The 24340-nt window shown below is 48.6% G+C and overlaps 1 protein-coding gene across 2 annotated transcripts in view; it reads left to right on the top strand.

Annotated features, from left to right (window-relative positions):
• UBE4B (ubiquitination factor E4B) overlaps positions 1 to 24039 on the top strand; it is a 1174709-nt gene extending 1150670 nt beyond the window's left edge. For both annotated transcript variants that reach the window (XM_086921364.1, XM_086921363.1), the window contains one exon: positions 22821 to 24039. In XM_086921364.1, coding sequence (XP_086777490.1) covers positions 22821 to 22879 — 59 coding nt within the window. In that variant the 3' untranslated portion in view covers positions 22880 to 24039. The remainder of the gene's footprint in view (positions 1 to 22820) is intronic.
• Positions 24040 to 24340: the final 301 nt, after the last annotated feature.

Here is a 24340-nt window from a genome sequence, read left to right as displayed (position 1 = left end):
CTTGCGGAACCAAGTCCTAATAGCTGTTCCATGATAACGCATACCATATACTCTTAAGTGCATTATAATCCTCGCGGTTAAATGCTATCTCTGGTATTGCTTTATCAAAACATGTCGAGTAAGGTGTCATACGAATTGGAATACTAACCCCTCGCCAATTCTGGCGACGGGGTTAGCATTCCACCCTTCTAGAGGGACACGACATGTATGTAACTGTGAACCCCGGTTAAAGTTAACTGAAGCCTCAGCTCCACAAAATGGATGCTGCCACCACAGACACGAGGCAGGAGCGGGGACCCTTCCAAATTAGATCATCTTTGGAATCAAGATACGACTTTCTTCGAAAGGACTTCAAGATTTCTTCTTCAAGATTCTCCCTTGTGACTAAGGAGTAGTCACCCTGCATCCGCAGGCACCATCAAGAACACTGCGGTCTGCTGCAAGTCCTTCTTCCGGAATCCGACTGCCCAGCTCGACGAGAACCGGCTTCCCTGGCACCTCTGACCTCTACTCACCTCTACAGCTAAGCTGAGAACCGTGGGTGCGACGAGACCTCGAGGGACCGGCCATCTTCAAGACTGCACGACTTCTTTCCAGCACGACCGCCGAGGGATCCTCTGGTGAGTGCTTTGGGGTCCGAGAAGCCCCGACCCTGAGCAGCTCCAGCACCGAAGTTCAGCCTCCCAGCATCTCCACGATCTGCGTGGGGCCCTTCTGCTTTTTGCTGCTCACCGCGTTGTTTGGCTACTAGCCCGCTGGCTTGTGGCCTTCTTAACGACGCCCGACGACATCACTGCTGCTGGTCTGGTTGCTCCAGACTGGCCCTTGCTCCCTTCCAAAAGAGGAGCACCTCGGACCCTCCTGGTCCACTCCAGACGCCATTTTGAGTCCACCGCGTGGGCTTGAATTTGCCAAGACTTGTTGCCCCAATCCTGGGTCCAGCGACGTCGACAGCTTCATCCATCGTGGGACAGCTCGCACCTCCATCCTGGTCGCCGACAACGCCTCCTGGTCCGTGAGATCTGCAGAGCACAGCGTCGCCCACTCACCTAGTCGAGGTGACTACCATCCGGTGCCCTCCTGGTGCTACCTGACTACTGGCTAGTAGTCACGAACTTGGTCCCCTCTGCTTTCAGGTGTCATCCATCTTCGATCCAGGCTTGGATTAACTCGAACTCTCTTCACTGGTCGCCTGCCAGCAACTTCTTTCTTCAGGCTCCTGGTAAGTCTACAAGGATTCCCGACGTCTTTTGAGACCTATGCAGCTGCAGCACCTGGGCTAGGTAACTTCGGCATTTCGGTGCCCCAGCATAGCCTCACTATCCAAGGGTCAGAATCCACTTTCGTTTTCCTCCTACCAGGTCGGGTTCGCCCGAGAACACTAACTTTGTGAAATCTAGCTACCATAGACTTTGTCCCGCATCACGCGTGAGAGTGCACACTCTGCACCCGAGTCCCCTAGGCCTCCTATTAGTAATCTGAAGGTTCAGTAGTCAAGTCCTAGCGATTCCAAAGCCTATTAGTCCAGTACTTACCTGCTAGTAATTTCGCATTCCACTTCCATAGTATATGGTTTTCCGTGCCCCTCGGGCATTTGTGTAAATTGTGCTAACTTAAGTATTTTCGTAAGAGTTTTGTTTTGTGCTTAGTACCCTGTCCTCATAAAGAGTACAGGGCTGTTGTGGTTCTAATAAATACATTGTTTATTTTCATAACACTTGTGTGGTGTCCTTTCACTTGGTGTTCAAGGGGTATATGTGATGGTATAACAGCTGGCTTAACACGCCCTCTAGAGTTTAGCCCGAAGACTGCTCGTATCCACGCTACTAGGATAGCTGGTCTATAAGGTTGACTTACAACCAATCATCAATAAGGGTTGTTGGACTGATACATAGTGTTCACTAGAATAGTAAGCACTGCATATCAGGCCACCTTCTCACACCTTGAAGACTGCTTTCCTGGTTGCCATCACCTCTGCCAGGAGAGTGAGTGAGCTCCAGGCTCTTTCTTCTTCACCTCCTTTCCTCTCTGTTCATCCGGACAAGGTTGTGTTGCAGACAAGACCCTCTTTCCTGCCCAAGGTTGTCACGGCCTTCCACATCAGGCAGTCCATTACCTTGCCCACCTTCTTTCCGCCTCCGCATCCCTTGAAAGAGGAAGAGAGGCTCCACCGTCTGGACCCAAAACGTGCGCTCTCTTATTATCTGGATCGCACACGCCAGTTCCGGGTGGATGACCAACTCTTTGTTGGTTACGCGGGCGCTAAGAAGGGAAAGGCGGTGCGCAAGCGGACCATCTCGCAGTGGATCATCTTGTGTATCCAGGCGTGTTCCTCCTTGGCTAAGAAGGATCCCCCTGTTGGACTGAGGGCTCATTCCACTCGGGCCACGGTCACTACCACTGCCCTTGGCCGAGGAGTGACCTTGCAGGACATTTGCCAGGCAGCTACGTGGGCCTCGCTGCACACGTTTGCAAGACACTATTGCCTGGACAGCCAAGTCCGGAGGGATGGCTTCTTTGGCCGTTCCGTCCTCAAGGACTTACTGGTGTGATTATTGGTTCGCAGACCCACCACCGGGGTTGGTATTGCTGGGGTATCTATTCTAAGGTAAGGAATCTATCACTAACATGTCTCTTTCAGATGCACAAGTTACTGCTGGTCTGTAAGAGACATTAGTTAGTGATAGATTTCTTACCGACCCACCCATCCTCCCCGTTCTGCGAACCAATATCTAGGGTTAAGGTCATCCCCTTTCAAGGCTCTAGTTTCATGGCACCAGTGTTGGTTCTATCATGGCTCTGCGTATCTGGCGCGGAAAGGCTGTGTATCAGAACTGACGTCAGCGCGCATGGGCGGCGTCTAAGTACTCCGACGACGTCATTCCGGTGCTAACGACGCCGACGACGGACGCGGAGCCGCGCACGACGCCTGCCGGCACGCAGGGATATTGCTACGCTAAATTTTCGGGATCCAGTCTGACGCCTGAGGATATTCTAAGGTAAGGAATCTATCACTAACTAATGTTCTCTTACAGATATATCGTTACACAAGTAGTAACTTGTGCGCTGCGCAGATTAACCCCCTGCCAGCCGGGCAGGTGCCAGCGCTGAGTCCAGCTGGCTGGGTACAGCTTGCAGCATTTCAGTACGAGTTGCCTCTGGTGCTCAGAGTCCGAGGATAAGTCTAAAACGGTCTGTCATCGTCAATTAAGGAAGATAATAACATTTGTGGCTACTGACTAAACACATTTTAAGTGTGATGCAGAACACTGCAGAGATTATAGAAGTAAACCCGGGTGCAATACAATAAATACAGTCTGTATGTGGACTGTCGTGCGACGGGCCCCAGCGCTTTCGCCAGCTTCTCTGCCACATTCAGCCTCTGGCTGGAGGGTCTGGGCTCTCATATGAAGGCCTCCAGGATGGCGCCTCTCATCTCTACTTCCGGTCCTCATCTCATGTTATCCACACCCCTAAAGAAGGGTTGCCCCTCGTCTTCAGCAAGAAAAATGTGAGTGTCTCTTGCCTATTTTATCCTCACAACCCTCGCCTTACGTCAGACCCACACACCCCTCAAGGCCCAGGAACCTGCATAGATCCGTGCCTGGGCTGACATCTGGTGTGGCAGTGGTCATTCATCCTCAGAGGGCACGCTCCACGTGGCCTTTGACCCTCCATGAAAACAAACACTCACAGAGGCCTCCCCCCCCTCCGATGATGGGCACCTCACCAAGGCGGCCGCCTAGGAGGCTCTGAGGCCCGGCCTGTATCTGCTTTTGACCCCCTGCGGCGAGGGCTGGGGCGCAGAGATGCAGGACTGTCAGCTGGGGGAAGAGTTCAAGGGCCGGGCTGGGCCCAGGGGTCAGAGGTTACTTAAGCAAGAGCCACCATCCACATAGAGGCACGCCTCGTAGACAGATGGGGTGTCCACTTACACCCCCCCTCCCCCCAAGACCACCGTCTGGCGCCCACTGGCACAGCAAGCGGCCAGGCGCCCAGCAGCGGTTTCTAGGCGTGCTGTGCCAGACATCAACAAGCGGGCACAATAACCAGCCTGTCCTAGCTGTAGCCGGGGCCCCTCCACGGACTGGACCCCGGGACGGGAGCGGCGGCAGACCCCAGGGGCCCCTGTGTGCTGTGGGCTCTTTAACACAGATGTCAAGCCGGGGACTGGCAGGGGCACCCGGACGGACGCCCAAACAGCAGCACTGATGCTTTTAAAGGGCACCGCAAACAACCCCGCGCCAGCAGACAAATTATAACAAAGGTACACAGTTAAGTTTATTTATATAGCGCATGAATACAGTGATATTGTTTCTGTGCGCTGCACTATAGGCGACATGGCTATTTACACCGCTGAGAGAGGAGAGGCCCACTCCCGTCTGCTCATTTCTTTCTTGCGCTCGTAGCTGAACATGAATTCTATGCCTGTCTTTGCTCCTGCACACATCAAACCCTTGTCTCACTGAATTATTTTACTTCACATTTACCATTAACACTGCAATTACCACCTTTATCGAGGAGGCCATCGTCAACGTCACAACTCACCTCCCAATACGTGTGTTTCATGACCCTTTGTAAAATAATGCATCTGCTGCAATGCGCTTCCTGTCTCTTTAATCCCTCCCAGAAATACAATCACGTCGTGAATTCTCCCACGCCTTCACTGATTATACCTCCCTCGCGAATTTAATTACGTATTTTCAGGTCTCGCCTACCAGACAGCACAAGATGTCTGGTTGTGAAGAACTATTGTGGGCTTACCGAGAACTTACTGGGTCTTACCACTGCTTACCACTTATGTGCCGTGAAGGCACTCCAATGCCCTTGCCTATTATCCAATGCTTCGCTTGTCTATCTTGAGTCCCTCCCCTTGAGCCAAGGCTCTTTACCATATCTATTATTGCCTGACTCGTATCCTTGCATTGCTACTTTCTAGGGAATTTAATTTCCTTTTTGGTTAACTACTTAGTAAGGGTGCATGTGTTTTACAGGTGCCTTATATGCCACCCACCAACGCTCTCTGTTGCTGTCTCACAGAGGTATGCTTCTCTCTCATCATATCCTTCTCCCCCGTTTTTTGTGCCCTTCTGCCCTCTGTTAGACTCGTTTTTCCCTTGTTTTTCCGCCCTTCTGCCCTCTGTTAGACTCGTTTTGTGTGCCTTTCTGCCCTCTGCATCACCACATCATCACTCAGCGCTACCCCAGCATCACTCAGCACCACATTATCACTCAGCACCACCACATTATCGCTCAGCACCACCACATTATCACTCAGCACCACCACATTATCACTCAGCACCACCACATTATCACTCAGCACCACCACATTATCACTCAGCACCACCACATTATCACTCAGCGCAACCACATTATCACTCAGCGCAACCACAGCATCACTCAGCGCAACCACAGCATCACTCAGCGCAACTACAGCATCACTCAGCGCAACCACAGCATCACTCAGCACAACCGCAGCATCACTCAGCACAACCGCAGCATCACTCAGCGCAACCGCAGCATCACTCAGCGCAACCTCAGCATCACTCAGCGCAACCTCAGCATCACTCAGCGCAACCTCAGCATCACTCAGCGCAACCTCAGCATCACTCAGTGCAACCTCAGCATCACTCAGTGCAACCTCAGCATCACTCAGTGCAACCACAGCATCACTCAGTGCAACCACAGCATCACTCAGTGCAACCACAGCATCACTCAGTGCAACCACAGCATCACTCAGTGCAACCACAGCATCACTCAGTGCAACCACAGCATCACTCATCGCAACCACAGCATCACTCAGCACCACCACAGCATCACTAGTTCAAATATGTTCTCTCAATGTTTCAAGCTTTATTACAAATGTCACAAAAAGATGTCAATATTTCACTTCTGTTCTTGGATTTTCGTCACAATAAAATACACTGAACATAATCTTCACAAAAGTTATTTACAAAAGTTTAAGCTATTGCCATTATAAATTACAATCACTTTTATTTAAGTATTAATTATTTAAAAAAATTAAAAGCCATTGTTATTTGTAATATCAATACAAGTCACGTAAATACAAAACATGTTGCATTACAAATGCTATAGGTGTCACATTTGCGAAAGTCATAACTATTGGCATTGTAAATGACAAAGCTATTAATTTAGCTATTTTCAAAAACAACACATGAATAAAAAAATTGTCATTTACAAGACCAATAGCTCAAACTTTCCTAATGCGAGACTTATTGCATTGCAAATGCTTGTTGAAGTTAGGGGCCTAATCTAGCAAATCTACTACATGCTGTACTTTTGCAGAGAAATAGTAACACTCTAAATCTGGTTAACCCTAGCCTCTCTTTTCACAGTTACTTCCAGAGTGACTTTTGGGCTCTCTCCTGCCCAAACCAAAGGTCTGTATTCTGTCCATTTTTCTCAGTAGTACTCCACCCATCATGAGCCTCTCATTACCTTACTAGTGTTAAGTTCTTCCTCATCTCATTCGGCTAATCCTGTACCCAAATTTGTTTGTTTTTTGGCTGCTATTCCAATCCGGATTTTGGCAAACCACTCTTGTCCCATATAGCCAAAAACCCCCAGTGGGAATAGGTAATATTCTTTTGCCCTCAGCAATCTAGATTACATCCACCTTGACTTGTTCACTATTAAAATATGTCAGATGATTGTAGTTCTCATTGTTTGTTAATCGTCTACAAGATCACCCTGCAACTCCGTCAGGCGCATTATATCTACATCTAGTAGCAGAACTTCTCTCATTATCCTTCATAAGTCATCTTCCAAACTCATTTGCATCCAACGAGGAACTCAGCCCCTTCCCTCCATCTTCATACTACCCCACGTGCTGGCTCACGATGAGTTCAGATCCCAGTTGTTTCAAAATATGTATTTTATTAGATACAAACCATCACAAAGAGTATGAGTCAAGAAAGGACTGCTATGAGTGTCCATATTGGGACCTTAATCCAGCAACATATAGGTAGGCACCAATGGTAAATTATCCAACACTGTTATATACGGGTACTCCATGTCCATATCTCCTCCTTTGTTAAATTGCATTCCTTAGTTTTGTTTCTTACTAACTGAATTTATGTTGATCCCATCTGGCCTGTTAATCGTGAGCCCAGGATCCGGGTTGTTTGGACGTGAGGTCTATTATACAGTGTAGTTGTGCCATCTCATAGAGTAATACACTTTGTGAGAAGTTGGCTTGGCATATGATGTCCACTATTCTAGTGGGCACCTTGCACCAGTCCAAACGACCCTTATTGATGGTAGGTTTAAGACAAACCTTATAGAAAGCTATCCTAGTGGTAACTGTGGAGAGCAGCCTTCAGGCTAAGTCTAGAAGGAATGTAAAGCAGCTTGTTTTACCAGTCTATAATCTCTTGAATTATCAAATAAAAGTACACCACACAAGGTGTATATATATAAAATATATGTATTTATTCTAAACACAACCCCTCTAGTCTCTTTATGAGGCTAGAGGCAAAAATACAATACAAGAACTTAAATAGCACACAGTAAACTAGCACAGTATACGTTTTGCCCTAGGGGCCTCACAAACCATATACTAAAAAAGTGGTATAAGAACCACATGAGGAATAGAAGTGAGGCCTAGGACCTGTAGAACCGCTGGGGCAACCAGGAACCACCCAAGGTAGGGACGCAGGAGACCCACGGGGATGCTTGCAGTGTCTAAACACAGCCGCAAATCACCACTGACTTCTATGGAGAAAGTTTAATTTAGAGTTTTAAAGTTTAAGGACACTTAGGAGTGGACTGCGGTGAAACCCCTTTAGAACTAGACACTTTGAGAGTCAAGACCCACGGGAGCACCGAAGTACTCTTGTTACCTCACCCAGGGAAGCTGGGTGCATAGGTGTTTTTTCGTGTTGGGTTTCGTCGTCGATTCCAATGGAGAGCTGCATAGGAGAGCTGCAAAGAAGTGCTGCAGGCGAACAGGAGAAGAGTGTCTGGATGGATCCATTGGTGTATCGGAGATCTGAAGAACCTGAAAGCAGAGAGGACAGAGTCTGGGTCACTAGCCAGTGACCAGGATGGCGACAGGAAGATGCCAGCCGATGTCGGGTGCTTTAAGGTGAAGTGGGTGAAGCTTGACTCTTCAGCCACGAGGTCCAGGAGGTGGCGACGACGACCAGGAGCTGGATTCGAGCTGTCCGACGTCAGATGGCGAGTGATGCAGCATGGGTATCCGGATTGTACCCAACAAGCCTTGGCAACAGCAACCCACACAAGATGACAAGATTGGCTTTGGTGCAGACCAGTAAGGTCTGAGGAACTCACCCTTTGGAGGGAAGTCGGGGTACGTCTGGAGCAACCAGGAAAACCCAAGAATCAAAGGATTGTCCTTCATGGGGACCCACTAGCCAACGGACTAGGGATCGCGAAGGAGCCTCGAGCGGAAATGCAGGAAGCGGGCCCATGGGACACTCGTATAGTGCAGTCCTCTGAGCTTCGGTGCAAAAGGTGCTCCGGGCGAGGGCAACAAATAGCCTAATGCACAACTTCGGGAAGTAGGTACACTTGCAAAATTGCAGGATGTCCAGGAGTTCCAGTCCCATGTCTCTCGTGATAGCTACAGGTCTCAGCTCTGCTGGGGACTCGTGTCAGCCTCAGAGATGTCTTGAAGTCCATGTCCTGAGTTGCAAATTCTTCGGGATCCGTCGGGAGCCTTGAAAACGCAGACCAGCAATATGCTTCTTTGATGCCTGTTTAAACAGGGGAGTCACTCATTGACCCCAAGGCAGATTTCTTCCGTCTTCCAGTCGATATGGAATGTCGAAGGTCCATGATTTCTTATTCAGAGTTTCGTCCAGGGTAATCTAAAGTTCTAGTGACTGGGTTCCTATACTTCTACTAAGTTTATGGTTTGGACTGTTTAGTACCAATACTGCAAAATAAATGATAAATGTAGGTCTGAAACGAATTGCGACGAGAGTGTAAGGTGAAGAGCAGAATGCTATCTACATGGCCCACACATCTGATCTCTTATGCACATTTCTGTCCCTACGAGGTCACTATACCTGTTACCGATGCTGATTACAGTTGCAATGACAACAGTTTAAACTCGGCAGGACCGAAGTGGTTGTAGGCGGCTTGCTGTGTTAATACACGTTTCGTTGTAAGTTATAAATTGATGCCTGATGATTACTGCAAAGCGCTGCCGGCCATGTTATGGTTGTAGGCACAAAGCTGTGCCTATGCTCACAACTACCAATAAAGGTTTTTGAAAACTTGGGTCCCACCTATGGGAGGGCCTGGGGAGGGGGTGGTTACACCCCTTCCCCTTTGTCCAGTTTCGTGCCAGAGCTGGGGATGAGTGCCCCAGCAACCAGTTTGAACTGGGAAATGCATGGAGCACCTTGTGTGCCCCAGGCAGTGTCTGAAAAGCATTCACTGAATACAACCCACCCTGCCCCAATACACTAAAGCCTGTCTGGAAACCTATTGTCCAGGCCTCTCCTGCCGGAGTTTCGTCCAGCAGCAGGAGGTCAGACTTGTGTCTGTGGCAGCAGCATCCATTTTGTGATGCTGAGGCTCTTTTAAACATTTACCGGGTAAATAAGTGTGTAAATGTCTTCTCTCTAGAAGGGTGGGTGGGGGGTAGTATTCCAAAGTGTTTGACACCTTACACAACATGTTTTGGTAAAGCGAAACCAAAGTTATTATTAACCGCGAGGATTATAATGCACTTAAGAATATATGGTATGGCTATATCATAGAACAGCTATAAGGAAGGATTTCTGAAAGCTGCAGAGGGGCTCAGCTCATTCTAGGGCACCCTCTCACACAAAACCAAGCACTCTGCCTTCAGGATTGTCAAGGCCTGCCATAGGAGTGACCTATAGGTTAATATGTGTCTATATATATATATATATATATATATATATATATATATATATATATAACGCTCAGTCTTTTCTTGCATATATATATAGGTAGATAGAGGTGTATATATATATATATATATATATATATATATATATATATATATATATATATATATATATATATATATATATATATATATATGTAGATAGAGGTATATATATATCTAAGTAAGGGGTGCTTACACCACCTTACCCAGGCTTCAAGTGCAGAACTGTGGTGCCATTTTGGAAGGCTTGCCAGGGGTGGCATAACACATGCTTCAGCCCCTGGTAGGCCTCTGGGGTACCTATGCCCTTGGTACCTAAGGTACCATATACTAGGGGCTCACAAGGTAACTCAGTAACCAATCTGGTATGTACCTAAAGTACATGCAATCAATGTAGAGAAAGAACAGCTAGGCTTTGGTCCTGATTAGCAGGGCCACAGTCAGACTAAAGTCGATAAACCAGTTAAACACAGCAAAATGTGGGGGGTAACCATAGGAAGTAGATCCTACTCTCCTACACACTTATCAATCATTTTAGGACCAGTAGGTTTTGTTTGTTAAACCCTCTAACTCAACCTTGATGCTGTGACTCTTAGCAGCAAGGCTTACTCTGAGGAACAAGTGCAAAGCATTTAAACCGCACCAAAACAATTTAAGAAATAACCAAGATCCTCAAGGAATCTGATATATGATATAGCAGATTTATAGAGCGCACTAATGCTCAAGAGTGTCCTGGCGCGGACGGGCTGGGGCAGAAGGGTAAGTCAATTAGATGGTCAGACTAAACAAATGTGTTTTCAGGCGTTTTTTAAAGAGATAAAACTCTTGAATCAGCTGAAGATACATAGGGAGCAAATTCCAGGCTGCTGCGGCTTTAACAGACAGTGACTGGCCTCCCATACGGACTCCGCGGAAGCGCGGGACAATCATCCGGTGGAGGGAGGCAGATCGCAGAGGTCGGTTCGGCACATAGAAGGCAAAGCGCTTCCTAAGATAAGTAGAACCATGTCCATGCAGGGCCCGGTGGGCCAGGGTGATAGCTTTAAACTGTACTCGCTGCGCCACTGGCAGCCAGTGCAGATCCCGTAGATATTGCCTAGCGCTGGATCGACTTGCGGCATTGTACAGGAGTCTAGCCGTGGCATTCTATATCGTTTGAAGTTTTTGCAACAGATAGCCAGGTAAACCTATGAACAGAGCATTTGCATAGTCTAGCAGCGAGAAGATTAGAGCACGAGCAACTGCCTCTTTGGCCACTCTCGGGAGCAGGGTGAAGATTCTTCTGAGTGTTTTGCGGGTGCCAAAACAGACCCCGGTCAGTTTTTTAACATGGTCGATAAACCGAAGGTCCTTGCTAAACCACACCCCCAAATTTTTTACAGGTCCGTCCTCAAAACGCGGGCAAGGAAATTGAGGCGGCCATAGTGATTGTCTGAAGTCTGAGGGAAAATGGCCATACAGGTGAAGCTCAGACTTGTCCTTGTTGCACTTCAGAGAGGCCTGTGCTAACCAGCAGAATACTGATGCTAGGCACGACTGGGCGGTGGTAGTGTCCAGATCCGGGCCCTTCCATGTGAATAGCAGCTGAGTATCGTCAGCATATGCCATCACTTTTGCACCAAGCTTCTCTGCTAGATAGACCAGAGGGGTTAATTAGATATTGAATAGAAGGGGGCTCAGAGTGGAGCCCTGCGGAACCCCCGTGGCAACAATTACTAACAGAGGAAGAGCAGGAGGCCATGCAGACCTGCTGCTGGCGAGAATCCAAAGAAGATTTAACCCACTCCCAGACCAGGCGAGAAATACCAATAATAGAAAGCCGGGCCAGAAGCAGCTGGTGGGGCACTGTATCGAAGGCGGCAGAGAGGTCGAGTAAAATCAGGGCCGCCCTACTGCCCCCGTCAAGACACTCCCTGATCGCCTCCGACATCTCCACCAGGGCAGTCTCCATGCTATAGGCAGATCTGAACCCTGACTGAGCTGGATGCAAAGCACCGGAGGATTCCACAAAAGTCTCAAGCTGCCGAAAAGCCACTTTTTCACAGAACTTGGCCAGGGCTAGTAGTAGCGAAATCGGCTGGTAGTTGGTAGGTACCACCAGGTCCAGAGAAGGTTTTTTAAGAAGGGGAAGCAATATAGCCTGTTTCCATTGGGCTGGAACCAAGGCGGTCTGAAGGGAGAGATTCACGATGTCAGCTACTGCTATGCAGACCTCCTTGGCTACCCCAGCTAATACCTGTGCCGGGCACAGATCGGCTGGTGAGCCAGACTTTAGGGAACTAAGGATGGCCTGAATGTCTGCCTTGGCTGCGGGTGCAAATGAGGTGAGCTAATGGGGGGGGGCGCACACAACGTGGAGGGGGACCCTGGGGAAGAAAGCTCCCCAATTCTAGGATGCGAGCCAACACTGCCCTGAATCTTTAATATCTTGTCCCCAAAAAAAGTGGATAACTCCACACACCATTGTTGGTTACGATCATACCTGTCAGCAACAGGCGGTATCCTTATCGCCATTTACCTCTGACATGTCCCCAGTACTCCATGGGGTACCACAGGGTTCGGCAATAAGCCCAATCTTTTTTAACATTTATCTACGGCCTCTATTTCCCATTATTAAATCTTTTGGGATAGATCTGATCAACTATGCAGATGACACTCAACTGGTGTTCTCACTGGAAGGGAAAAGAGCGGTATCTATTGACACCCTCCAGGAGTGCATGTGTCAAACTGCAGGTTGGCTTAAGAGAAATGCCCTACAATTTAATGAGGGAAAAACGGGAATGTCCCGACACTTACCGATAGAGTTTAAGCTCACTCCTGAGGGTGAAGCTTTGGCCTCGGCTAAAGTGGTGCGCAATCTGGGAGTCATGGTAGATGAAAACCTCCAAATGGATTCACAGGTCAACAAAACTGCCAGTACCTGCCTTTCTTTGCTCCGAACATTACGGAAAATCCTTCCCTTACTCCCCGAGGACACCCGTTCCCTTGTAGTAAGGAGCATAATATTGAGTAGATTGAACTACTGCAACTCCCTGTACTTGAGAGCACCACAATATATTGTACAGGGGTTGCAGAGAGTTAAATCGATGGCAGCAAAACTGGCCCTAAATAGACAATGCAGATCCTCTACGACGCTGGCCCTAAGAGACCTTCATTGGCTGCCCTTCAGGGAGAGAATCCGCTTTAAATCCCTCTGTATTGTATATAAGGCAGTACATGGTCAGGGCCCGGTTCCCCTACAACAAACATTCACCTGGTACAATCCAAGCAGGCAGCTCCGTTCTTCAAACTCCAGTCTGATAACTACCACCAGATTTAAGAGGTCTCGGAAAGGTGGTAGAGCCTTTGGAGTGATGGCCTCCCGTATCTGGAATGAACTGCCCCTAATGCTTAGACAGGCTAGCTCGTTGATTGGCTTTAGGAAGAGCCTGAAAACTTGGCTCTTCCCAAGCAATGGGTTTTAAGTATATCTTCTAAATAGCTGATTATGATTTCCTTTTCCGGGCTTCTCTCTGATCCAAGCGCCAGGATACCCGTAGGGTGGCAGTTTTGCGCTATATAAGTTTCTAATACAATACTACAATACAATTGTTGTGAAACAGGAAGCGCCCTTTGTTCTGTGCCGGGGATAGAAAGCTCTTCACGATAGCAAAGATTTCCTTGCTGTTGTTCTAAGCCAACGCAATCCTCCCGGCGACGTAGTTGCTTTTAGCTAACCTAATGGCCGTGTAGTAGTCCCTCTGAGCCACGCACAGTGTCCGCTTGGCCGACGGGCAATACTTCTGATGCCACTTATGTTCAAGCTTTTTGCACCCTAGTTTTAAATCCCGGAGCTGATTAGAGAACCAGGGCTGCGAAGGGAGAGAATGCCTGTTGCGACCATGAATGGTTTTAGAACTGGCGCTGGCTCCCTGACTGATCCAGTTTATAAAAATAGACTGTTTTTAATGTAATTTTAGAGACCACAACGAAAAAGATCCACCAGAGGGTTCCAGAGATATAGATTTTACAAGGTACAGAAATGATGCACTTATTATTCATCTGCGAACCAGTAGTGGCAAATTCAACTAATTTGAATCATGTATTGTGGTCAGTTAGAATTACTTTGGGTGACCAACTCCAACAGAGAGCCAGTAAGGGGGACCAGTAAGGTCCCCAGAAACAGTTATCTCAGCAGGTAAAGCAGTATTCAGTTAGTTCCAGGTACTTCTATCCTTTGCTGTAGTTTCCTATGGAAGTGGTCCTGATAGAAGGGATACAGGATGCTGACGATGCTCAAGTATGCTTTGAATTTGTTGATATTAATGGGGGTTTTACTGCTGCTACTCGGCCCAAGAAGGGCGAAAGGCGCCACGGGTTCGACGGCCCTCAAAGTCCTTTTGGTCCCGGCAGAAATCCCGTCGCCTTTGTGGTACCAGTTGCCCAGTATCATGGCCACAGCCAAATCTTTGCTTGCGCGATAACTCGTCTTCTCGGTGACCAGGCTGCACTCAGATGACGCTCCTGGGTCCAGTGGACTCAGGTGCAACTTTGAGCATCAGTTACTGGTCTCTGATACTGCACAGCGGCAGTTGGCAGCAGTGTGAAGATTCTGGGCTATTGCCCTAGCAGGCTTTTTCGTCTGTTGGGGCCCTATACTGTGAATGCTGTGAACAGGAGGTCAGCCGACTGACTCTTGGGGTCCCTTGCTCCAGCTATACTCCGGATACAACTTATACACTATGAGGACAAAGCAGGTACAGTTCCTTCTCCTTTGCTAGCCAGCAGGTGCAGTCTATGCCAATGTAGCCTCTCTTTTCTAGTTCCTCAGTGCATCGGGGCAGTCTTTCTTTCGTCCTTCTTCTGGTCAGTCAAGATCTGAGTGCCATGGGTGCCCTATTAATGCTCAGAAAAAGCCCTCCGGGTAGGATCCGGTAATTAGCCAAATGCTACCAGGTTCCCTCACGCTTGATGACCACTTTTGTGAAGTGTAGCATCTGGCTGTCCCAAGATACACAATTTTGGCCACTTCAAAATGGCAGAAGCCCTCTCTTGGTGTCCGGAGCTCCCTAGCTCAACCCAGAGATATTGCTACCAAGGGGCTACATGCCACTGAAAAAACGGCTTGGCAACTGCTTTCCCCTTCCTTGTCCCTAGTGCCAGCGTGTCTACTTCAAAATGGAGCAGCCCCTTTCCCAAGTGTTAACCATTTGCCCTTCAAAGGTGACTTCTCCTCTGAAGCTCGACTTTTGGACCAATACCGATGTGACTTCCTGCAGGAGGTAGTGTCTTTAAGATGAGTTTGCTAGCTAGAAGGGGGATGTTAGTGGATTTAGGTTGAATCTGTTTGTAAAATGGGGCTTCTGGTGGATTTCAGTTTGATTTGTGGGTGAGCTTACATTGCTTGTGTGAATGAATTTGATGTGTCTGTTAGAATATATCTGATTTAGACATCTAGCCGCAGATTCCTTAACTTAGAATATCCCCCAGGAGTCAGACTGGATCTGGAAAGCTTTCCGCAGCAGCACCACTGCATGCCGGGGCGGCGCCGCACGGCTCCGCGCTGACGTCCTTTTTCTTTTTTTACGCGTCCCAACGAGGATCCTGGAAAACCAGCAGTTCCTTGGCCTGTTTTTCGGGCCTTCACGACGCCTTCTGTGTCACGGAACAGTGTGCAATGCCTTCGGGCTTTAAGGCGTGTGAGACCTGTGCACGTCAGATGTCTGTCGCGGACCCACACGTCATCTGCATGTAGTGCCTAGGAGTGCACCACGACTCCAAAGAGTGCGACGCCTGTCAACGAATGAAACCTAAGTCCTTGAGGGAGTGTCGTATGAAATTGTTGGCCGCACGGCTGTCTGGTCCTGCACCTTCGCGTCGCCGCTCTCCCTCTCTGGATCGGGCCCTTTTTCAAGGTAGTTCCAGCGGACGCCGTTGAGAGGCGGTTAAGCACAAATGTAAGTCGCGGAGGTCTTCCTCCTAAACGGGTGACACTGGCGCCCGTTCCTCTCGCTCCTTGCCAGGCACGGGCATCCGGCAGCCGTCTCCTCCCTAGCCTCCCTTTCCAGGAGTTGGAGCAAGGCCCAAATGGAGGCTTATTCCAAAGCACTCCACTCTTACTTTGGGTCAACCCCTCTCTCTGGTGCACCTTTGGGTCCCACAGAGGTGGAAGGCACTCATGTCAGGTCCTCAATGGTAGATTCGCCCTCGGTGCCAGCTGTGGGCATCGACTCCAGAGCAGATACGACGCCGATGGGACACGACCCAGAGGGCCCTCCCAGTCGCCCGTCCAGCCCACCCTTCAGTCATCGCATAACCCTGCGCGACTTCCTGCTCTGACATCAGAGGCGGCGCCGGGCTCAATGCCCTGTCGACGTATTTCCTCCCCGCATATTGCGGTGCGGTCCACGTCGGACGGTGCCCCGGCCGAGCCCCCTTTGGAGGTCGTCGATGTCAAGACGACTCCAACGGTGCTGACATCGACGCCTCCTCTTTTGCATGAGGTTGGTGTTTCTCCCGACTCCTCGGACATCAATGCGACTCCCACACGGCGTTGGTCGATCCCTACACCTCATCTTTTTCAAGAGGTTGACGTTCCTCTGGACTCCCTTGATCTGAGGTTGTTTTAGTCCATGGTGCAGGTACCTAGTGTTGCGTGGCCTTCGGATCAACCTCCTGCTCCTCCACTTTTGCTGTCAAGTGGACGGGTTAATCTCCAACTGTCTCCTACCAACGGTTTATTGTCGCCTCCCCGGATGGCAACTGAGTCTAGTGCTTCCTACTCATGTGCTATTCACAGGGCGGCATCTATTCTTTGATTTCAGCCCCCTGTGGTTTTCCTGCCTTCTGATCCTTTACTGGACCTTCTCCACATGGCGCCTGTTGAGGTGGAGCCGTTGCTCCCCCTTGGGTCATCTTTGTTTGACATCATGCTTGGTACATGGGTAAGGCCTTCCTCTGGTGACCCTGTTGATCGGGCCATTGCTCGTTGACACCGTCCTGCCCCGGATGATCCACTCTGCCTGTCCCTTCACCCTAGAGTTCAGGGCCTAGCTGTTCAGATGGTTTTTAACTTGCAGTCTTCCTCTGCCTTGCCATTGTTACCTCCCACCAGGGAGTCTAGGTGGTTGGACGCATGTGGTCGCCAGCTTTTCGCCTCTGCCAGTGCTGGCATCCGCGCATTAAATAAGGCTTGCATGTTCGCATGCGCATCCTCTGCCCTTTGGGACTTGGTCGAGAAACTTCTTCCTTCTATTCCAGAAGGGTCACGGGCAGAATTACTTTGCCTTCTGCTTGATGGCAGGGGAATGGCGCAATTTTCCCTCCAATCTTCCATTGATGCAACTGACTCGGTGGAACGGGCTCTTGCTCGGTCTATGGCTTTGTGCCGCCATGCATGGCTTTGCGACAGTCGTTTCCCAGACAATGTTCGGGATGCTCTTAGTGATCTGCCATTCAATGGCGGGGACCTTTTTGACCGCCAGGTCGATTCGGTGGTCTTCCGCCTCTTGTCTGGGCTACTGTAAATCTTGCGGCACAACTTCCTGCCTTGTGATATGTTTTTCTTCTACATAGGCGATGTTGCCTTGTTTGTTTGATTTCTCACAAAAAAAAACTGTGATCTTACATAGTGCCCGGATAGTGTAAGCGGTTGTTCCGCCATTTCAGTATCCGTTCAGTACAGCCGGATTGCTGGTTCTGTCATCCTTCTACTCCTCTGAATGTGTTTTGCCCAAGAGGGCCCCCCTCGCAGGGGTTGAGACTTACCCTATGTGGGGTATTTGCTGGTTATTGGGTAACTGCCTTAGCCTTGGTACGCTCCTACGGAGTCTTCCTCACAGACATGTTTCTGGGGGTCAGGCTGTCCTATTTTTCTGCTGCGATCCTCACGTTGGCATCGCTCTATTGCACTCCGGTTGCAATTGGCTCCAGTTGTCTGTAGTGCTTCTAGGCCTTGCATGAGTGCCTTGCCGTGTGGCCTCTACCTCGCCTGCCTTGACGAGGTCTTTGTTTTTTCAGCATTGCAGTGATCCTCCTTGTCTGATGGCTGCTCTTCTTTTGACGGCCACTGTCTCTCGGGACCCTTGTTCCCTTCAGTTCAGGCGCAGTTTTCAGGCTGACACTCTGTCCTCGTTTTGTGCAAGGGACAAAAGCTGCTGTGTGGCACGCCTATTACTATTTTTTTTTAAACTTTTTATTATTTTAAAACAATAAAAAGGGAATAGACATATCCGGTGCCATACATTCATACATAATAGGGCGGACAGGTACAATGACAGGATAGACGTGAAACAACAAGAATCGCTAAGACGCCTGCGCTAGTAGGTACGAAGCAGGATTGGTAGAATTATAATCGATAAACAATTTAAGTGCAGGCCCTCGGAGCCCGCCCACCCATAAAATCAGCATAGTAGAAAAAGCATGGCAACCAGACACTGGAATTTAAACAAAATCAGGATATTTCGCCAACGTTACTAATAAGTGAAAGACTAAAGAGAAGATTGAAGAAAAGAAAACCATAAGAACGAGAACAAAAACTAAAACAATAAACCCATCCCCCCATGCTGCATCCCTGCACATGGCTCTCGCCTAACCCCAACTAGCAGTGTGCCTGTCGCCCAAACTAACTAAGTTCTGAAGATAGAAAAGAGAAAACATGGGGGAGGGCATTTCCGTATGGACTTCCGGTCTCCTTTCCCCCCGCCAGAGACAGGCACCCCCTATGATGAATATACAATTTTATTAGAGATCACAGAAAAAGTAAATTAGGGGGAACCATGATACACCGCCCAGCCTCCCGTTAGACCAACAGTTACAAATCCCACATTTATTAAGGCCACAGTACCAACCCCGGTCAATCGATCTCAGCCTTGGCCCTTCCGAACCATCATGCGAACCCCTCCCGGTAGGACCACTACTTCTACAGGAGAATCAAAGTGCAGAAAGAGTCCGAAAAAATTCAGTCCAAAACAAATCAAAGTCAGTAATTCCTCAAGAACTCCATCCGCACTGAAACGCTCCCTCATGGACGGATAGTCCCAATGTTGTTTTCTCCACGATCGTACAGTCACCAAAGAGGGAAAGGATGAAACAGAAGTCCAAGAACAATCACCAACATGAGTCTCCAGGAAGGGAATGCCAATCGATTCTCCCAAAGTCAGCAATGATGGTAAGCGTAGTAATACGTTCGAAACACCGGGTTCAGGATTCTCCAGAGTACCGCCCGAGGGATTCGGCGCCTCTTGTTGCACTGGGTCCTTGTCCAGAATCAAAATGGTTGTCATGTAAATCGTAGCCGGCAGCAGTACCTGCAGTGGAGCAGGGTCCGGTTCCACACACTCCTTCTCAGATAGGCCCGTAATCAGTTTATGAATCAGGGCATCCATATGTGAATGAAATGCCCCGATGGCTGCCAATACTGTCTTCAGCGACGGCTTACGCTCCGTCCGGTCCATTTCTGATCGCTCAGTACCGATCATATTCACATCCCCCAGAGAGCCCGGTTTCTCCGGGGGGAACAGACAGGAGCGGAACGGACGGCTTCGGAGGGTGACTGATCGGTTTCTGCGGCAGCAATCTGCAATCCGCTGCCGCTAGCGAAGACCCAGACTCACCGAACCCCGGCGGTGGCAAACCGGTTCCGCGGGACAGGGACCTCCACCCACAGCCACTGTCGTGCCACGTCACTCCTCCATCGGTGCTAGTCAATCAGAATGACCGCCATCAAAATCGGGCAAAAAAAGTCCTCCACTGCGGTAGACCGGACCCTGCTTGATTCTCACGGCCGATGTTGTTTAACTGCAATCCGGCTGGGTCAAAACTCGAGGCCCCGGCTCTCCTGCTGGACTAGGCCGCAAACTTCAACTCGACACAATTCCGTCAATCAAGCTGATTACGTTTTCGGGATTGCACCATCGGAGCGTGGATCGGTTCATCTACACGGAGGTCGGGCGTAAAAACTGGATTATCGACAGGATCATCTGGCAGGATACGGAGGTCGGCGGAGCTGGGAGCCTAAGCAGCCATCTTGTTTGCTAGCGTAGCTCCTCACCACGCCTAATACTATTGGCGCAAACTTGGGTGCACCCTGGTATGTCTGCTATCATGTGGTGTTTGCGTTGTTGCTTCTATGGTCAGCCCTTACTGGGCTTGTCTTTCAAAGTAGCGGATTTACCATGTCCTTCTCTGCTGTACATTGTCTAATGGCCTTGTTTTCTTACCGGCTCATACTGTAACACTCTTAAGGGGAGTGTCCTCTTCCGGATACTCGCTTCTTGGGTCCAGGGACCTTTAGGTTGGTCCTGACTGTTTCCACTATCGTGCCTAGCTCCATTTCCTACTCTGTCTTGCGGGGGATCGTTGCTCCTCCCGGGCGAGGGGCAGATGTCGCTTAGGGGCCTGGACATTGTCCTGTCCAGTTCTGCTTCCACATGACTATTGGTACTTTTCGCGTGCCCTAGTCTATTATTGCCTTACGCTTCATTTTTTAGCATCTTTCTTCTTATTCTATATCTGCTCTGTGCTCTTACACAGCAGAATCTTGCAGGCAACGTTCCTTCATGCGGTGTCCGTGGTCCTTGACCCAGTCTCCTTGTACTACGAGCTCTTATGTGGGTGTCCGGCTTGCCTAGTGCTCTTTTTGCCGGTTGCCTTCTTGCTATTGCGTTTCTCGCATCTCGGCTGCTCACGCTACCCTACAGGAGGGTCTTTGCTATACTTCGTGTGGTTCTAGCGTCCACACGGTATGTTTAAGTGCCTTCCAGTCTTTTGCTTGACTATCGTTCTTTCTGTAGTCCTGTTTTGGGCTGTGACCGACCGACTATGTACTGGGGTGTCTTTTGTTTCTAGTACTACCAGCACTTTCTAGCCGTGGGTTGGCATTCTGCAGGTTTCAACAATGCTTCTTTCCACTGTTGTGCATACTGGACCGGTATGCTCTGACTCTGTCATACCAGTTGCCATCTCTCTGGGTCTTACTTACGGTCGGCAATCCAGATCCTGCGGATTTATCAGACCCTAGGTTCAGTTCCACTTATTTGCGAAGTCATGAACTTTCCTTTTTACACCTACATATCTAGTATCTGTTTTCGTTCTCTCACCCGGTTAACATACAGGGATTTTCATGCGGTTCTTGGACGGCTTGTGGTGCCTTTGCCTCCCAGTGTTTTCCGCTCTTTTATGAGCTTCATGGTCTGTTGTGGCTGCGCTGGCTTGTGCTCCCCACCGTGTTTCGTCACCTAGTTGACGGCTATGTTTCCTCGGGAACGTAATGGGTGTTCAGTCACAGACCCACCTCCTCTGTGGGTATGGCTTTGGTATCTAATCTAAGCTATAAAATCTGCGGCTAGATGTCTATCAGATGAACAAGTTACTTAACTTCGGTAACGATGTATCTGGATGAGAGACAGTGTAGCCGCAGGTTCTTTAATGCCCCCCCCCATTCTGCGAGGACCTTTTCAGGTTGGGATTTCTATACTCGCCTCTCTCCGGATGGCTTGACCCTTCTGCAGGGTGACATTTTCTCTTTGCTCAGACACAGAATGTTTCATTCTGTTTTCATTGCGCTACTCACCCGTTCTCTGGTATGCTTATAACCCATGTGTCCTTTCCAACCCTATGCCTTTATTGTGCGGTGTGAAATCTATTTATGTTTTTTCCCACCCCCCGCTCTCCCCTTCTCTATCGCCTTGGGGTCTCTTACCTCCCCTACGACCCATTGGTTCAAGTCTATTGGCTCTGCCACATTCTATAGGTATCTTATTGGGGTTACAACATCTCTTTCTGGTGACGTCTTGTGGTCAATTGTCCTTGATCTTGTGGTCCTTAACGGTTATTCATTATGGTTGCGGACTTTGTTGTCTGCCATGCTACTTTTTCACTTAATCTACCTCCAAAGGTGGTTTGGCCTTTACTTTTGTTGGGTTGCTTCTCAGAGCGGTGCTCTGCTCTTTCCCTTTTTTTTACTTTTCAAAATACAGTGCCTGGCACTGTCCTTTATGGTGCTGTTTTTCACCTTTAAATTTCTTTCCCTTTTTTCATTAATTTTGGACACTGTTCCCATATTCTCACAGTTTTTGGTGGTGGCTTCACGTTGTGGCGCGGAAAAGTTTCTCTGACGAAAACTGACGTCAGCTCGCTGGGAGGGGCATATATGGCTACGCTGATGTCATGTCCGTGGACAACGTCATGGCGGAGCTGCTCCCGGCGCGCAGAGGTGCTGCTGCGGAAAGTTTTCCGGATCCAGTCTGATGCCTGGGGTATATTCTAAGTTAAGGAATCTGTGGCTAGACTGCGTCTCTACCAGATACATTGTTACCGAAGGTAAGTAACTCGTTCTTCTGGCTGCTTCAGTTCATCATCAGACTTTTAATTAGGTTTGTTACTTATCTATTGCTGCTGGTCTCTTTTTGTTGGATTTGTCTGTGAGCTAGTGCTGCTGAGGGGTGTTGGTTCTTTTGAGAGTGAGCTGGTGCTCCTTTTGGGTAGCGTTTTTATTTAGTAAGTTGGTGCAACCTTCTGTTGTGTTAATCCATGAGCAGGCTTTGGTGGTTTATGGGCTGACCGGCCAGTGATCTGGTGCTCCTGACACCTTGAGTTGGGTTATTAGCGAGTTTGATCTTGTGGCAACCGGGTCGGATTTTTCACACTGATGTATTTTGGGTGACTTTAAGTTGCACTGAAGATACCGCTTGACTGTAATATTACAGATGTATACTTTTTCACCGAGGCTTCGGTCTGCTGGGGATTGTCCAGAGTGCTATCGTATTTTTCTTATAGGTCGGATATTCTGCAACATAAATTGTGTGAGTTAGTGATTCATTGCACGTTTTCAGACACCGTCTACCTATTCACCTGAACGACCACTAGCTGAAATTGGACATGTGTTGTGTGCGTGGCAGCATTTTAATCCCACTTCCTTCTCTTCTCGTTCTAGTGCCAGAACTCAAGGAGCGAATTCAGATGTGGATGAGAGACAAGCATAACATTGACTAATGCTCCCTCGGTCATGACTTGACCCACAAAGGAAGAACAAGGGCCGTGCTGCCGAGGACCCATTTTAAGTTGATGGACGCAGTACTCTGCGGGCTGCTGAAACAGACGTGGAAAGCGACGAGCCGCCTACTCCTGTACATATATTTAAATCTCAAATGTTTGGCAGGTGGAGGGGTGGGTCACTGGAACAGGTACTTGCACTTCCAAGGGCTGAGATGGTTTGGCAGCTGAGTGGTGCTGGAGCGCCCCATTTCTCTCTCTTGGAGTCCGAGCAAACCGTGGCCATTTGCTGCTGCTAAAATTCATTTTTTCCCTGCACTACCATAATTTTTTAAGTGAAACAAAGGAACAATTAATTCCAATACGATGTAAAAAAAATGAACTTCCTCCCTTGGCCTCCCCTGCTCCTGCCCGCACCTTACAGGAATAACACCTGCATTCTGTGACCTAACGGTGCCTGCAGCTAAGTGTTACTCATGGAACCTATTTTTATATCCTACTTACTCGCATACTCTGTTCTTTTATTTTCACTCTGTTTTATTTTGGTGTTATGAAACAACGATTAAAAACGCACGTTTTTTGGCACTGGGACAAAGTTGGCGTTCCCGGAAACCTGCCGTTCACTCTCAATGATCTGAAATGGCCATTGCTCTCAGGAAGGGCTGTGTGCAGAGTCCTGGCTCAGAGAAAAAGGGGGCGTGGCGACGGAGATGGCGAGACCCCTCTGGTCACTTCCCATGACCTGCTATTGGTGTTATTTTTATTCAGTAATACTGTCTGCTAAGTGTGCCGGGGGCCCGTGCAGTGACAGATGTGCACCAAGAGGAGTCCCTGGTGCTCCACTGCTGGAGGAATGCCTTTTTACATGGATTACCGTTTGTACCCATGACTTTACCAAAGTAAAAGGGTGCAAAAGATCTGGGAATATCACTTTTTTTTTAATTGAGCCTTTTTGTATTCCTGTTCCTGCTCAGGACAGTTGAGTTCCTGGATGGCCCTTGAACGGAGTCCAAACCAGGAGCTTGTTTTAAAATTAAGCTGTAAAGAAAATGGTGTGGTTTTTTTTTTTTTTCATTTTCGTTTGTATTTTTTTTTCTGCTGAGCGCGTCCTCTGTCCAATTCAGGGCAACTGAAGTACAATAAATGGTGATAGACATTCACAGTCCTCCTGTGTACTTTTGTACTGTGTAATTGCACCACTTTTGTATATATGTTAATTTAGAGAAATGCTGGTCCACGTAAGCAAACACCGTTTTAAATGCACAAAATAAAAAATGTTAAAGTCTACTGTATAAACTTCTCTTCCATTAACACATTTCATTACATACAATTTTTGAGGAGTTAAGAGCGTACCCTGGAAAAGCGTAATTTCTCTCTACAAATTCCACAATATTTCAATGAAACACATGCCAGCGTTTTTCTATTTCGCAGATGTTTCCGGCCCACACAAATCACAGCTAT

Source organism: Lissotriton vulgaris, chromosome 5 (assembly GCF_964263255.1).
Source record: "Lissotriton vulgaris chromosome 5, aLisVul1.2, whole genome shotgun sequence".
NCBI classification, from domain to species: Eukaryota; Metazoa; Chordata; class Amphibia; order Caudata; family Salamandridae; genus Lissotriton; species Lissotriton vulgaris.
Note: the sequence above shows the minus strand (reverse complement) of the source record. Positions and strands in the feature narration are given on the sequence as shown.